This window comes from Protomyctophum bolini (assembly GCF_963924005.1).
Source record: "Protomyctophum bolini genome assembly, chromosome: 5".
Classification (NCBI taxonomy): Eukaryota; Metazoa; Chordata; class Actinopteri; order Myctophiformes; family Myctophidae; genus Protomyctophum; species Protomyctophum bolini.
In genome coordinates this window covers 48,501,238-48,514,518 of record NC_137866.1, presented here as the reverse complement: position 1 = coordinate 48,514,518, position 13,281 = coordinate 48,501,238, and the positions used below count along the sequence as shown (strand labels likewise).

The following is a 13,281-nucleotide window of genomic DNA, read 5'->3' as shown; positions in this document are numbered from 1 at the left end:
ATTATTATAATGAATTAACCTATAGTGCATTTTCTTTATTATCATTTGGAAACAGAAATGGGCATGTTCAACCTAATGGCCAATAAGGATATTTAACACGGAGATGCCCACCCTTCTGCATGGGCATGTTCAACCTAATGGCCAATAAGGATATTTAACACTGAGGTGCCCACGTGCCCACTCTTCCTTTATATGGAATGAATGTGAAAGCTGATGTGCTTTTATTGTGAAGGGGAAAGTTTCTAAACGGCTCAGCCTGCATATTTCCATGTGCTGAAACTAGCTGCTCACAACGTGTGGTGGACGTGACACGTTGTGAGCTTGTAAATCTGCTATTTTCAGCATTCAACACCATGTTGTACGAGGAAGAATATACCAGGTTTCACGTGCATATGTTGACACGTGTGTGTGTGTGTGTGTGTGTGTGTGTGTGTGTGTGTGTGTGTGTGTGTGTGTGTGTGTGTGTGTGTGTGTCTCTGGCACTGCAGTCATACCACACCTGGACTCACCACACCCAGTCAAACCACAACTGGACTGAAGACACCCAGTCAAAACACAGGTGGACAAAGTAAGAATGTGCACTCATTGAAAATGCATGCATATAAATTGAAATCATAGACTAAATGTTCAAATAATTATTGTCTGTATCAATTATATCCAAGTTCATATAATGAAGCTGAACAACTATCAACTCAACAGCTGGACAAAAACAACTTGTGTTGTTACTTTTGCCTGTTTTTCTGAACAAATTGCATAGTTTCTGGAGGTATTTAATATTAATGTGTGCTGTATACATGTAAAGTTATAAATTAACCTCAATGTTTAAAACATAAATGTTCTTCTCATTTCAGATGTCAGTATTTTGAGCGATTATAAGGACAGTGTGAACAGTCTTGATGAAGTGAAAGACGACATGACGGAAGAGTCTGGAACCTCCGTCACCGGCACCTACTCAGAGCTCTACATCTCAGTGGGAGAGAGTGAAGGGGTTAATCGCCAACATGAGGTGATACAGCTTGAAACAGCTTCCAACATGAAGACCTTCCATGACGATGCAATCAACTGCTGTGAAATCTTTAAGATCCTCCTCCCTGGCAGAAAGACACCCAGCACAAGCGTTCTGACCGAAGGCATCGCTGGCATTGGAAAAACATTCTCTGTGCGCAAGTTTCTTCTGGACTGGGCAAGAGGTTTTGGAGAATCAAGATATATATCTCGTGGTTCCCTTTTCATTCCGGGAGCTGAACTTGGTCAGAGATAAGCAGTACAGCCTTCTCAACCTGATCCATGATTTCCACCCAACATTAAAGAAGGTCACAGCAGAGCAGCTCGCTGCCTGGAAAGTTTGCTTCATCTTCGATGGCCTCGATGAAAGCAGGTCTCCGTTGCACTTCGACACAAATGAAATCATCTCTGATGTCACAGTGACATCATCGGTGGATGCTCTGTTGACAAACCTCATCAAGAGGAATCTGCTCCCCTCGGCCCTCCTCTGGATAACCACCAGACCCGCAGCAGCCAATCGGATCCCTCCTGCATGTGTCGACATGGTGACAGAAGTGCGAGGGTTCACAGACCCCCAGAAGGAGAAGTACTTCAGGAAGAGATTCAGTGAAGAGAAGCTGGCCGACAGAGTCCTCTCACACTTGAAGACATCGAGGAGCCTCCACATCATGTGTTACATCCCACTCTTCTGTTGGATCATTGCTACCGTTCTGCTGGACATGTTGAGGACACACACCACCATTGGACAGCTGCCCAAGACCCTGACTGAGATGTGCTGCCACTTCCTGTTGGCTCTGACAAACAGGAAGAAGCAGAAGTATGATGAGACTCATGATGTCAAAAAGAAAGCAAAAGAAAAGGGGACTCAACAGCAGCTCACTAAGACTGACAGGAAAGTTCTTCTGAACCTGGGCATGCTGGCATTTAGACATCTGAAGCAAAGTAGCATCATGTTCTACCAAGAAGACCTGGAAGAGTGTGGTCTTGATGTGAAAGACGCCTCGCTGTACTCAGGAGTGTGCACACAGATCTTCAAAACAGAGAGTGTGCTGTTTCAGAAAAAGGTCTACAGCTTTGTTCATCTGAGCATCCAGGAGTTTATGGCTGCAGTCTACCTGTACCACTGTTTCACACAGAAGAACATGAAGGTACTGAAGACATTCCTGGAAGATGAAAAATACAGAGGTAAGAGCTCCCTCTCCGACTTCCTGAAAGCTGCTATGGAAAAATCCCTGAAGAGTAAAAATGGCCACCTGGACCTACTTGTTCGGTTCCTTCATGGCCTCTCACTGGAGTCCAACCAAAGTCTGTTAGGAGGCCTGCTGGGTCAGACAAAGAATACTCTGTTAGGAGGCCTGCTGGGTCGGAGAGAGAACAGTCCAGAAGAGATCCAGAAAGCCATCCAGAACCTGAAGGAGATGTTAACTCGTGATGATGTCTCTCCTGACAGATGTATCAACATCTTCCACTGTCTGATGGAGATGAACGACCAATCATTACATCAGGAGATCCAACAGTTCCTGAAGTCAGAGAACAGAACAGAGAAACTGTCTGAGACCCAGTGTTCAGCTCTGGCCGTCATGCTGCAGATGTCAGAGGAGGTTCTGGAAGAGTTGGACCTGGACAAATACAACACATCAGAGGAGGGGCGAAGGAGACTGATCCCAGCTGTGAGGAACTGCAGAAAGGCTCGGTTAGTAGTCAAGTGAATAGAAACATGCCATAAATGCCATTACAGTTAACACTATAATTATAAATGAAGGTTGGCATAAAAGGTGTACAAAGTGGTACAAAGTTGACCTAGAGGGAAAGGCCATGGAGTCACTTAATCCTCCATCCTCCAGGGACCATGTGTGTGATATGATCTGTAGGGTCCATCCTCCAGGGACCATGTGTGTGATATGATCTGTAGGGTCCATCCTCCAGGGACCATGCTGTGTGATATGATCTGTAGGGTCCATCCTCCAGGGACCATGTGTGTGATATGATCTGTAGGGTCCATCCTCCATGGGACCATGTGTGTGATATGATCTGTAGGGTCCATCCTCCATGGGACCATGTGTGTGATATGATCTGTAGGGTCCATCCTCCAGGGACCATGTGTGTGTCATCATCTGTCTAGCATGAAGGTGCACAACACACATCCTGGCAATAATTTAAAGATAATGTTGTCCTAAGTGTAGTAGCTGGCGAATGAAATTATCAATGCTGTATAATGGCTGAATATCCATGGACAACTTAAGTTATAAGCAACATAGTTTGTCTAAGCTCCAGATTCAATAATGATATTTTAACTGCCATGGTTATTTTAATTACTCCGTTAAAGGAGCAACAGTTGTTGCTTGTGAAAAGGATCAATATTAATAATATAAGACACTTCTTATATCTGTGCATATGTTTGATGCAACGTTTGGAGCTGCTCATTTCCTTTTCTTGGGTTAACAAAAAAGAAAAGAAAAAAGTACCACATTGGATAATTCTTTCCTAATTCTTATACAAGCTCACAATGCTGCGACCTGTTGTGAGCTTGTAGAGCGACTATTTTCAGCAAAAATCTGTCATTATGACGGCATCAAGGCCCGCCACAATACATTTTAGTCGACTAAATCAACTGTAGAATTAGTCGACTAAAATCTTATGACATTTAGTCGACTAAAACTAGACTAAAAACTAAAACATTCCAGGTGACTAATATGTCACTAAAACTAAATGAAAGCTATTCAAGAGACTATGACTAAAACTAAAATCAATGCTGCCAAAACAACACTGGACTTATAACATTGTGTAGGTTATGAAATGTTATAATATTGTAGGTTATGCAATATTATAATATTGGGGTAAATTCAAACTAACAGTAAAGCCTCATCTGTGGCCCAGCTTGAGGAGACAGGGAATAGAAATAGAGACTGAATGCTGGTCTCCAGCAGCTTGTTTGTAAAGCTTTTACAACGTTTAGTCAGTAAATATCCAATGTTGTTGTTCAGTCTTCATTTCACTCCTTCAACTGCTGGTTGAAGTCTTTGATATAAAAATGTCTATCTTCCTCTGTACAGACCGTACAGACATTCTGTGTTGTCAAGTGGTGTCTATATCTCTGGATGACTAGATAGGAGATGTTTTAGTTAACTTCAATGACAGTGAACTAGGTATCATTTATTTTTATAATCTCTTATTTAATCTGCATTCACAGACTTGCTGGCTGTAAACTCAGAAAGACAGACGTTGAAGTTGTGGCTTCAGCTCTCAGCTCTAATCCTTCCCATTTGAGAGAATTGGACCTCAGTGAAAACGACCTGCAGGACTCAGGACTCTGTGCTTCACTGAAGAGCCCACACTGTAGACTGGAAGTTCTAAAGTAAGATACATTTACCACATTTATTTTGATCACTTCTGTTTTATTATGTACTGTATTATGTGAATATAATATGATTGCTGTGGTGAGAATATTTATAAGCTTGATATCATGCAGGTAACCCAAGCTTATGGGCCACTTTCAAAATATGTTTGAAAGTGTAATCCTTTGAGGCAAATGTATAAACTTCTGAGCTACTTCGTCATACAACTGGATTACACACCATAAACAGCTGAGCTCACAAGTTGAACGCGTCGAGGACGCAACGCTTGTTAGCTTGTAGATTGTCTATTTTATACATGCGACCCGTTGTAGCTACGCCACAGTTATCAAGCTTTACCGAGGTACGCAACAGATCAACACATAATCAATATCCTGCATCTACCTACTGTACCAATCAAATATCATTATATTAGTCTAGGCCTGTGGTTCCCAAACTGAGGGTCTGGACCCCCAAGGGGGTCCCCAGATGATTAGCTTAATGTGCAACTAGTGTGGTTTCTCACTCAACAGTAAACACACCAACATACAGTTTAAGTGTATACAGACTAGTATCTGCACATTTCAATGTAATGACTTTTAAAATATTTTTAAAACCAATTTGGTAAATTGGCGAATATTACGGAAGACGAAAAGACAACATGTATCTGTGCAGCCGAGTCAAACTAAATGAAATGCCTACAATTCTTGCTTGTCAGGGTATTGGGTCCTCAGTTCAAATAATTGTTTAGGTATCATTTGTTTTTATAATATCTTATTTAATCTGCATTCACAGACTTGCTGGCTGTAAACTCAGAAAGACAGACGTTGAAGCTGTGTCTTCAGCTCTCAGCTCTAATCCTTCCCATTTGAGAGAATTGGACCTTAGTGAAAACGACCTGCAGGACTCAGGACTCTGTGCTTCACTGAAGAGCCCACACTGTAGACTGGAAGTTCTAAAGTAAGATACATTTACCACATCTAATTTGATCATTTCTGTTTTATTATGTACTGTATTATGTGAATATAATATGAATGCTGTGGTGAGAATGAATTAATAAGCTTGATATTGAACGTGTAATATCCCTTTAAGGCAAATGTATTGTAGGCTACTTCGACATACAACGTGGTTGCGCACCGAAAATAGCTGATCTACAAGCTCACTGTCTCCAAATGTCTTAATGCTCAGGGTGGGATCTATGTTGGTTCTCTGCTCTACATGTAAAGTGTCTTGAGACAACTTGTTGTGAGTCGACACTTTAATAAAATTGAACTGAATTGAATCACAGCGCGTCGAGGGCACAACACTTGTGAGCTTGCAGATCGGCTATTTTCGACGTTCAACCCCTTGTAGCTACGCCACAGTTATCGAGCTTTACCGTGGTACGCATTAATACGTAATCAATAGTCTGCATCTACCGACTGTACTAATCTATTATCACTCTATTAGTCTAGGTCTGTGGTTCCCAAACTGTCTGATGGTGATGAACGACCACTCACTACATCAGGAGATCCAACAGTTCCTGAAGTCAGAGAACAGAACAGAGAAACTGTCTGAGACCCAGTGTTCAGCTCTGGCCCTCATGCTGCAGATGTCAGAGGAGGTTCTGGAAGAGTTGGACCTGGACAAATACAACACATCAGAGGAGGGGCGAAGGAGACTGATCCCAGCTGTGAGGAACTGCAGAAAGGCTAGGTTAGTAACTTAGTAGTCAAGTGAATAGAAACATGCCATAAATGCCATTACAGTTAACACTGTCTATAATTATAAATGAAGGTTGGCATAAAAGGTGTCTGCATTTCAAATAGTGATTAGTGGTATTGTCTGCATTGTTCTGCATTGTTCCACGCCCCTTTTAACACCATAAAAGACAGCCAAAATACCCAACGTTAAATCCGCTTCACTGTGGTGAAAGCACTCAGTAGAACAAGTTGAAAGGTGTCACTCACATATCTATAAGCATACAATGCTTTGCATCGCAACACATTGACAGCTTGTAGGTCTGGTTAATTATCAAAGGGAGTCCCTCGATGCGATGTAATATAAAAAACAGCCAAATCTTTTGCAAGTGGTACAAAGTTGACCTAGAGGGAAAGGCCATGGAGTCACTTAATCTGTAGGGTCCATCCTCCAGGGACCATGTGTGTGATATGATCTGTAGGGTCCATCCTCCAGGGACCATGTGTGTGATATGATCTGTAGGGTCCATCCTCCAGGGACCATGTGTGTGTCATCATCTGTCTAGCATGAAGGTGCACAACACACATCCTGGCAATAATTTAAAGATAATGTTGTCCTAAGTGTAGTAGCTGGCGAATGAAATTATCAATGCTGTATAATGGCTGAATATCCATGGACAACTTAAGTTATAAGCAACATAGTTTGTCTAAGCTCCAGATTCAATAATGATATTTTAACTGCCATGGTTATTTTAATTACTCCGTTAAAGGAGCATAAGTTAACAGTTGTTGCTTGTGAAAAGGATCAATATTAATAATATAAGACACTTCTTATATCTGTGCATATGTTTGATGCAACGTTTGGAGCTGCTCATTTCCTTTTCTTGGGTTAACAAAAAAGAAAAGAAAAAAGTACCACATTGGATAATTCTTTCCTAATTCTTATACAAGCTCACAATGCTGCGACCTGTTGTGAGCTTGTAGAGCGACTATTTTCAGCAAAAATCTGTCATTATGACGGCATCAAGGCCCGCCACAATACATTTTAGTCGACTAAATCAACTGTAGAATTAGTCGACTAAAATCTTATGACATTTAGTCGACTAAAACTAGACTAAAAACTAAAACATTCCAGGTGACTAATATGTCACTAAAACTAAATGAAAGCTATTCAAGAGACTATGACTAAAACTAAAATCAATGCTGCCAAAACAACACTGGACTTATAACATTGTGTAGGTTATGAAATGTTATAATATTGTAGGTTATGCAATATTATAATATTGGGGTAAATTCAAACTAACAGTAAAGCCTCATCTGTGGCCCAGCTTGAGGAGACAGGGAATAGAAATAGAGACTGAATGCTGGTCTCCAGCAGCTTGTTTGTAAAGCTTTTACAACGTTTAGTCAGTAAATATCCAATGTTGTTGTTCAGTCTTCATTTCACTCCTTCAACTGCTGGTTGAAGTCTTTGATATAAAAATGTCTATCTTCCTCTGTACAGACCGTACAGACATTCTGTGTTGTCAAGTGGTGTCTATATCTCTGGATAACTAGATAGGAGATGTTTTAGTTAACTTCAATGACAGTGAACTAGGTATCATTTGTTTTTATAATCTCTTATTTAATCTGCATTCACAGACTTGTTGGCTGTAAACTCAGAAAGACAGACGTTGAAGTTGTGTCTTCAGCTCTCAGCTCTAATCCTTCCCATTTGAGAGAATTGGACCTCAGTGAAAACGACCTGCAGGACTCAGGACTCTGTGCTTCACTGAAGAGCCCACACTGTAGACTGGAAGTTCTAAAGTAAGATACATGATTTACCACATTTATTTTAATCACTTCTGTTTATTATGCACTGTATTATGTGAATATAATATGATTGCTGTGGTGAGAATGTATTAATAAGCTTGATATTGAACGCGTAATAATAATATCCCTTTAAGGCAAATGTATAGGCTACTTCGACATACAACGTGGTTGTGCACCGAAAATAGCTGATCTACAAGCTCACTGTCTCCAAATGTCTTAATGCTCAGGGTGGGATCTATGTTGGTTCTCTGCTCTACATGTAAAGTGTCTTGAGACAACTTGTTGTGAGTCGACACTTTAATAGAATTGAACTGAATTGAATCACAGCGCGTCGAGGGCACAACACTTGTGAGCTTGCAGATCGGCTATTTCCGACGTTCAACCCCTTGTAGCTACGCCACAGTTATCGAGCTTTACCGTGGTACGCATTAATACATAATCAATAGTCTGCATCTACCTACTGTACTAATCAATTATCATTATATTAGTCTAGGTCTGTGGTTCCCAAACTGAGGGTCTGGACCCCCAAGGGGGTCCCCAGAGGATTAGCTTAAAGTGCAGCATTGTTTTCTCACTGAAAAGTAGACAAACCAACAGTATAAGTGTACAGTATAAAGAGTATCTGTACATTTCTAAAGCCCAAACCACACAAAAGGGTTGGGTCGCGACAAAGTGTTTTTTTTAAGATAAACCACACCAATGAAACTCTTTGAGTTGCATTGGTGTGTTTGATGTAAAACCAAAAAGAAAGAAAAGGTTTTGTCCCGACCCGACCCTTTGGTGTGGTTTAGGCTTTAAGGTACAATTAAATTACTTTTAAAACATTTTTAAAACCAAATTGTCAAATATTACGGAAGAAAGTCGCAAACATTGTGAAAATAGCTGATCTACAAGCTCACTGTGAGGCATTGTGAGCTTGTAGTTTGGCTATTTTCATAATATGTATCAGTGAAACTGAAAGTAATGCCTATAATTCCAAGTACTTGTCAGGTAGGGGTCTCCCAAGTTCAGATATGATTATTTAGGTATAATTCATTTTTATAATCTCTTATTTAATCTGCATTCACAGACTTGCTGGCTGTAAACTCAGAAAGACAGACGTTGAAGTTGTGGCTTCAGCTCTCAGCTCTAATCCTTCCCATTTGAGAGAATTGGACCTCAGTGAAAACGACCTGCAGGACTCAGGACTCTGTGCTTCACTGAAGAGCCCACACTGTAGACTGGAAGTTCTAAAGTAAGATACATTTACCACATTTATATTTGATCACTTCTGTTTTATTATGTACTGTGTTATGTGAATATAATATGATTGCTGTGGTGAGAATATTAATAAGCTTGATATCATGCAGGTAACCCAAGCTTATGGGCCTGAGTAGATAAAATTACCCAAATATGTTTGAAAGTGTATTAATCCTTTAAGGCAAATGTATAAGCTTCTGAGCTACTTCGTCATACAACTGGATTACACACCATAAACAGCTGATGCACAAACTCACAACGCGTCGAGGACGCAACGCTTGTGAGCTCGTATGATTGTCTATTTTATACGTGCGACCCGTTGTAGCTACGCCACAGTTATCAAGCTTTACCGAGGTACGCAACAGATCAACACATAATCAATATCCTGCATCTACCTACTGTACCAATCAAATATCATTATATTAGTCTAGGCCTGTGGTTCCCAAACTGAGGGTCTGGACCCCAAGGGGGTCCCCAGATGATTAGCTTAATGTGCAACTAGTGTGGTTTCTCACTCAACAGTGAACACACCAACATACAGTTTAAGTGTATACAGAATAGTATCTGCACATTTCAATGAAATGACTTTTAAAATATTTTTAAAAACAATTTGGTAAATTGGCGAATATTACGGAAGACGCAAACACAACATGTATCTGTGCAGCCGAGTCAAACTAAATGAAATGCCTACAATTCTTGCTTGTCAGGGTATTGGGTCCTCAGTTCAAATAATTGTTTAGGTATCATCTGTTTTTATAATATCTTTTTTAATCTGCATTCACAGACTTGCTGGCTGTAAACTCAGAAAGACAGACGTTGAAGCTGTGTCTTCAGCTCTCAGCTCTAATCCTTCCCATTTGAGAGAATTGGACCTCAGTGAAAACGACCTGCAGGACTCAGGACTAGTGGAGCTGCTCTGTGCTTCACTGAAGAGCCCACACTGTAGACTGGAAGTTCTAAAGTAAGATACATTTACCACATTTATATTTGATCACTTCTGTTTTATTATGTACTGTGTTATGTGAATATAATATGATTGCTGTGGTGAGAATATTAATAAGCTTGATATCATGCAGGTAACCCAAGCTTATGGGCCTGAGTAGATAAAATTACCCAAATATGTTTGAAAGTGTATTAATCCTTTAAGGCAAATGTATAAGCTTCTGAGCTACTTCGTCATACAACTGGATTACACACCATAAACAGCTGATGCACAAACTCACAACGCGTCGAGGACGCAACGCTTGTGAGCTCGTATGATTGTCTATTTTATACGTGCGACCCGTTGTAGCTACGCCACAGTTATCAAGCTTTACCGAGGTACGCAACAGATCAACACATAATCAATATCCTGCATCTACCTACTGTACCAATCAAATATCATTATATTAGTCTAGGCCTGTGGTTCCCAAACTGAGGGTCTGGACACCAAGGGGGTCCCCAGATGATTAGCTTAATGTGCAACTAGTGTGGTTTCTCACTCAACAGTGAACACACCAACATACAGTTTAAGTGTATACAGAATAGTATCTGCACATTTCAATGAAATGACTTTTAAAATATTTTTAAAAACAATTTGGTAAATTGGCGAATATTACGGAAGACGCAAACACAACATGTATCTGTGCAGCCGAGTCAAACTAAATGAAATGCCTACAATTCTTGCTTGTCAGGGTATTGGGTCCTCAGTTCAAATAATTGTTTAGGTATCATCTGTTTTTATAATATCTTTTTTAATCTGCATTCACAGACTTGCTGGCTGTAAACTCAGAAAGACAGACGTTGAAGCTGTGTCTTCAGCTCTCAGCTCTAATCCTTCCCATTTGAGAGAATTGGACCTCAGTGAAAACGACCTGCAGGACTCAGGACTAGTGGAGCTGCTCTGTGCTTCACTGAAGAGCCCACACTGTAGACTGGAAGTTCTAAAGTAAGATACATTTACCATATTTTGATCACCTCTGTTTCATTATGTACTGTATTATGTGAATATAATATGAATGCTGTGGTGAGAATGTATTAATAAGCTTGATATCATGTTAACCCAAGCCTATGTCCCTGAGTAGATGTTAAAGTACCCCAAACATGTTTAACCCGTTTTAGGCGGGAACCCATTTTGGTGTTAGCATTACGTTATGCTTTAGCTATTTTTGAAAAATCGAAGAGCGACTGACATAGAAGACATTTTTAGAATCTGATCTCAGGTCAGAATGAAAACTGTCAGGATGTAGAAGACATTTTTAGAATCTGATCTCAGGTCAGAATGGGTTAAAAGTGTAATATCCCTTTAAGGCGAATATCGGCTACTTCATCATATAACAGAGTTTCTCACAACGCGTAGAGGAGTTGTAGATCGGCTATTTTTGACTTGCGACCCGTTGTAGCTACGCCACAGTTATCGACCTTCTAAATTATATTATAATAATACTAATATTACGGAGGAAAGAGCCAAACATCGTGAAAATAGCCGACCTGCAAGCTCACTGTGAGGTGTTGTGAGCTTGTAGTTTGGTAATATTTTCACATTAAAGGTGTAGTGAAACACTTTTAGAGCATATCCGTGGTCATCATATTGGCATACCTAACAATGGATGCATGCCGAAAGTCTCATTTGTGTGTGTTTTTATATCAAAAGTCCATAAAAATAAAAATGTAATTACTTCATTCAAACTAAAACGTGATGACTGATGACGTGTAGAGATACACATCAATGAAAGCCAATACAAATGAAGCTCACCCGTTTGAGTCCCATTCCTGCGCGTCCGTCCAAACACAGCTGCTACTGATTACAGAAATCCTCCGTTTTTAATCTCATTCAAGATGACATCCAGACTCGTTTTAAACTTAATCATCACGCTAACATAATGTATATGGTCATGTGTACAGGTTAGAGATAACCCCCTAGCTTTGCTGCAGGTCTCTCTGTCACTTGTAAACAAACCACTGTGCATGTGCGTGCACGTGGTCGTGCATGAGACGGACCTACGTCCCCATAGACTGGAGGGATGCAACGCTCTGATTGGTTCAGAAACTAAGATCCTGCCATCTGAGGCTGAAACTTCAAAATAAAATGCACAAAAGGCTATTTCACTACACCTTTAATTTAATGCTTACAAGGATGGGGGGTCCCAGTTCAATATATAAGTACTTTGGGGGGTCCCAGTTCAATATATAAGTATTTTGGGGGGGTCCCAGTTCAATATATAAGTATTTTGGGGGTCCCAGTTCAATATATAAGTCTTTTGGGGGTCCCAGTTCAATATATAAGTCTTTTGGGGGGTCCCAGTTCAATATATAAGTATTTTGGGGGGGTCCCAGTTCAATATATAAGTCTTTTGGGGGGTCCCAGTTCAATATATAAGTATTTTGGGGGTCCCAGTTCAATATATAAGTCTTTTGGGGGGTCCCAGTTCAAATATGATTATGTTGGGGGTTCAGGGTTTGTTTTAATGGAACTAAAACATCCAGGTGTGAAGGCACCCCAAGTGGGACAAGAGAGTCCTTTAAGCAGGTTTTAAATCCAGGAATAATGCATATTATAAATGTGTCATTCATTCATTCATTCATTCATTCATTCATTCATTCATGTTTCCATCTGGTGTTTCAGACTGGCTCAGTGCTTCTTGTCAGAGAGATGCTGTAAAGCTCTGGCCTCAGCTGTAAACTCTAATCCCTCCCTAAGAGAGTTGGACCTGAGCCTCAACGTGGTGAATGATTCAGTCCTGGAGAACTGCAAGTGAGTAGACTTGGGCTGTGTCCATGTTGGACAGTGCAGTGTTTCCCTTTACAGTGTATTCACTCTGACACAACGTCATGCATGCAGAGAGAACAATGCAGTGCCTCAAAGAAACTCTAAAAATGTGTACTCTAAACAACAAAAATAATCTAAATTAAGAACAAGACATATCCAAGATATGTGCATAGTAAAATTGCATCAAGAAGGTATAAAAGGAGAATGGAGTGCTATAGGGGTTAAGGTGGAGTCTGAGGAGGTGATGAGATCCAAACTGGGCAGCAGTGAGTATGTCTGGATGAGCTTCAGGGCCAAGATAATGATAGGAGAAACACTGTAGTGTCAGCTAGTGGAGACGTTGTGTTAGACAGTCAGACATTGATGCATTGTTGTTCTACTTCCTACAGAGTGAAACACTGTAGTGTCAGCTAGTGGAGACGTTGTGTTAGACAGTCATACATTGATGCATTGTTGTTCTACTTCC

The 13,281-nt window shown here is 40.4% G+C and overlaps 1 protein-coding gene across 1 annotated transcript in view; it reads left to right on the top strand.

The window, feature by feature from the left end:
* Positions 1–887: 887 nt before the first annotated feature.
* The window catches only part of LOC308315172 (protein NLRC3-like), a gene marked incomplete at its 3' end in the record, with an annotated part of 15,576 nt that continues 3,182 nt past the window's right edge, over positions 888–13,281 (top strand). Inside the window, 9 exon segments of the mRNA XM_080763012.1 lie at positions 888–1,192; positions 1,194–2,698; positions 4,196–4,352; positions 5,173–5,297; positions 5,787–6,032; positions 8,898–9,054; positions 9,904–10,020; positions 10,870–10,994; positions 12,672–12,800. Coding sequence (XP_080619138.1) covers positions 914–1,192; positions 1,194–2,698; positions 4,196–4,352; positions 5,173–5,297; positions 5,787–6,032; positions 8,898–9,054; positions 9,904–10,020; positions 10,870–10,994; positions 12,672–12,800 — 2,840 coding nt within the window. The 5' untranslated portion in view covers positions 888–913.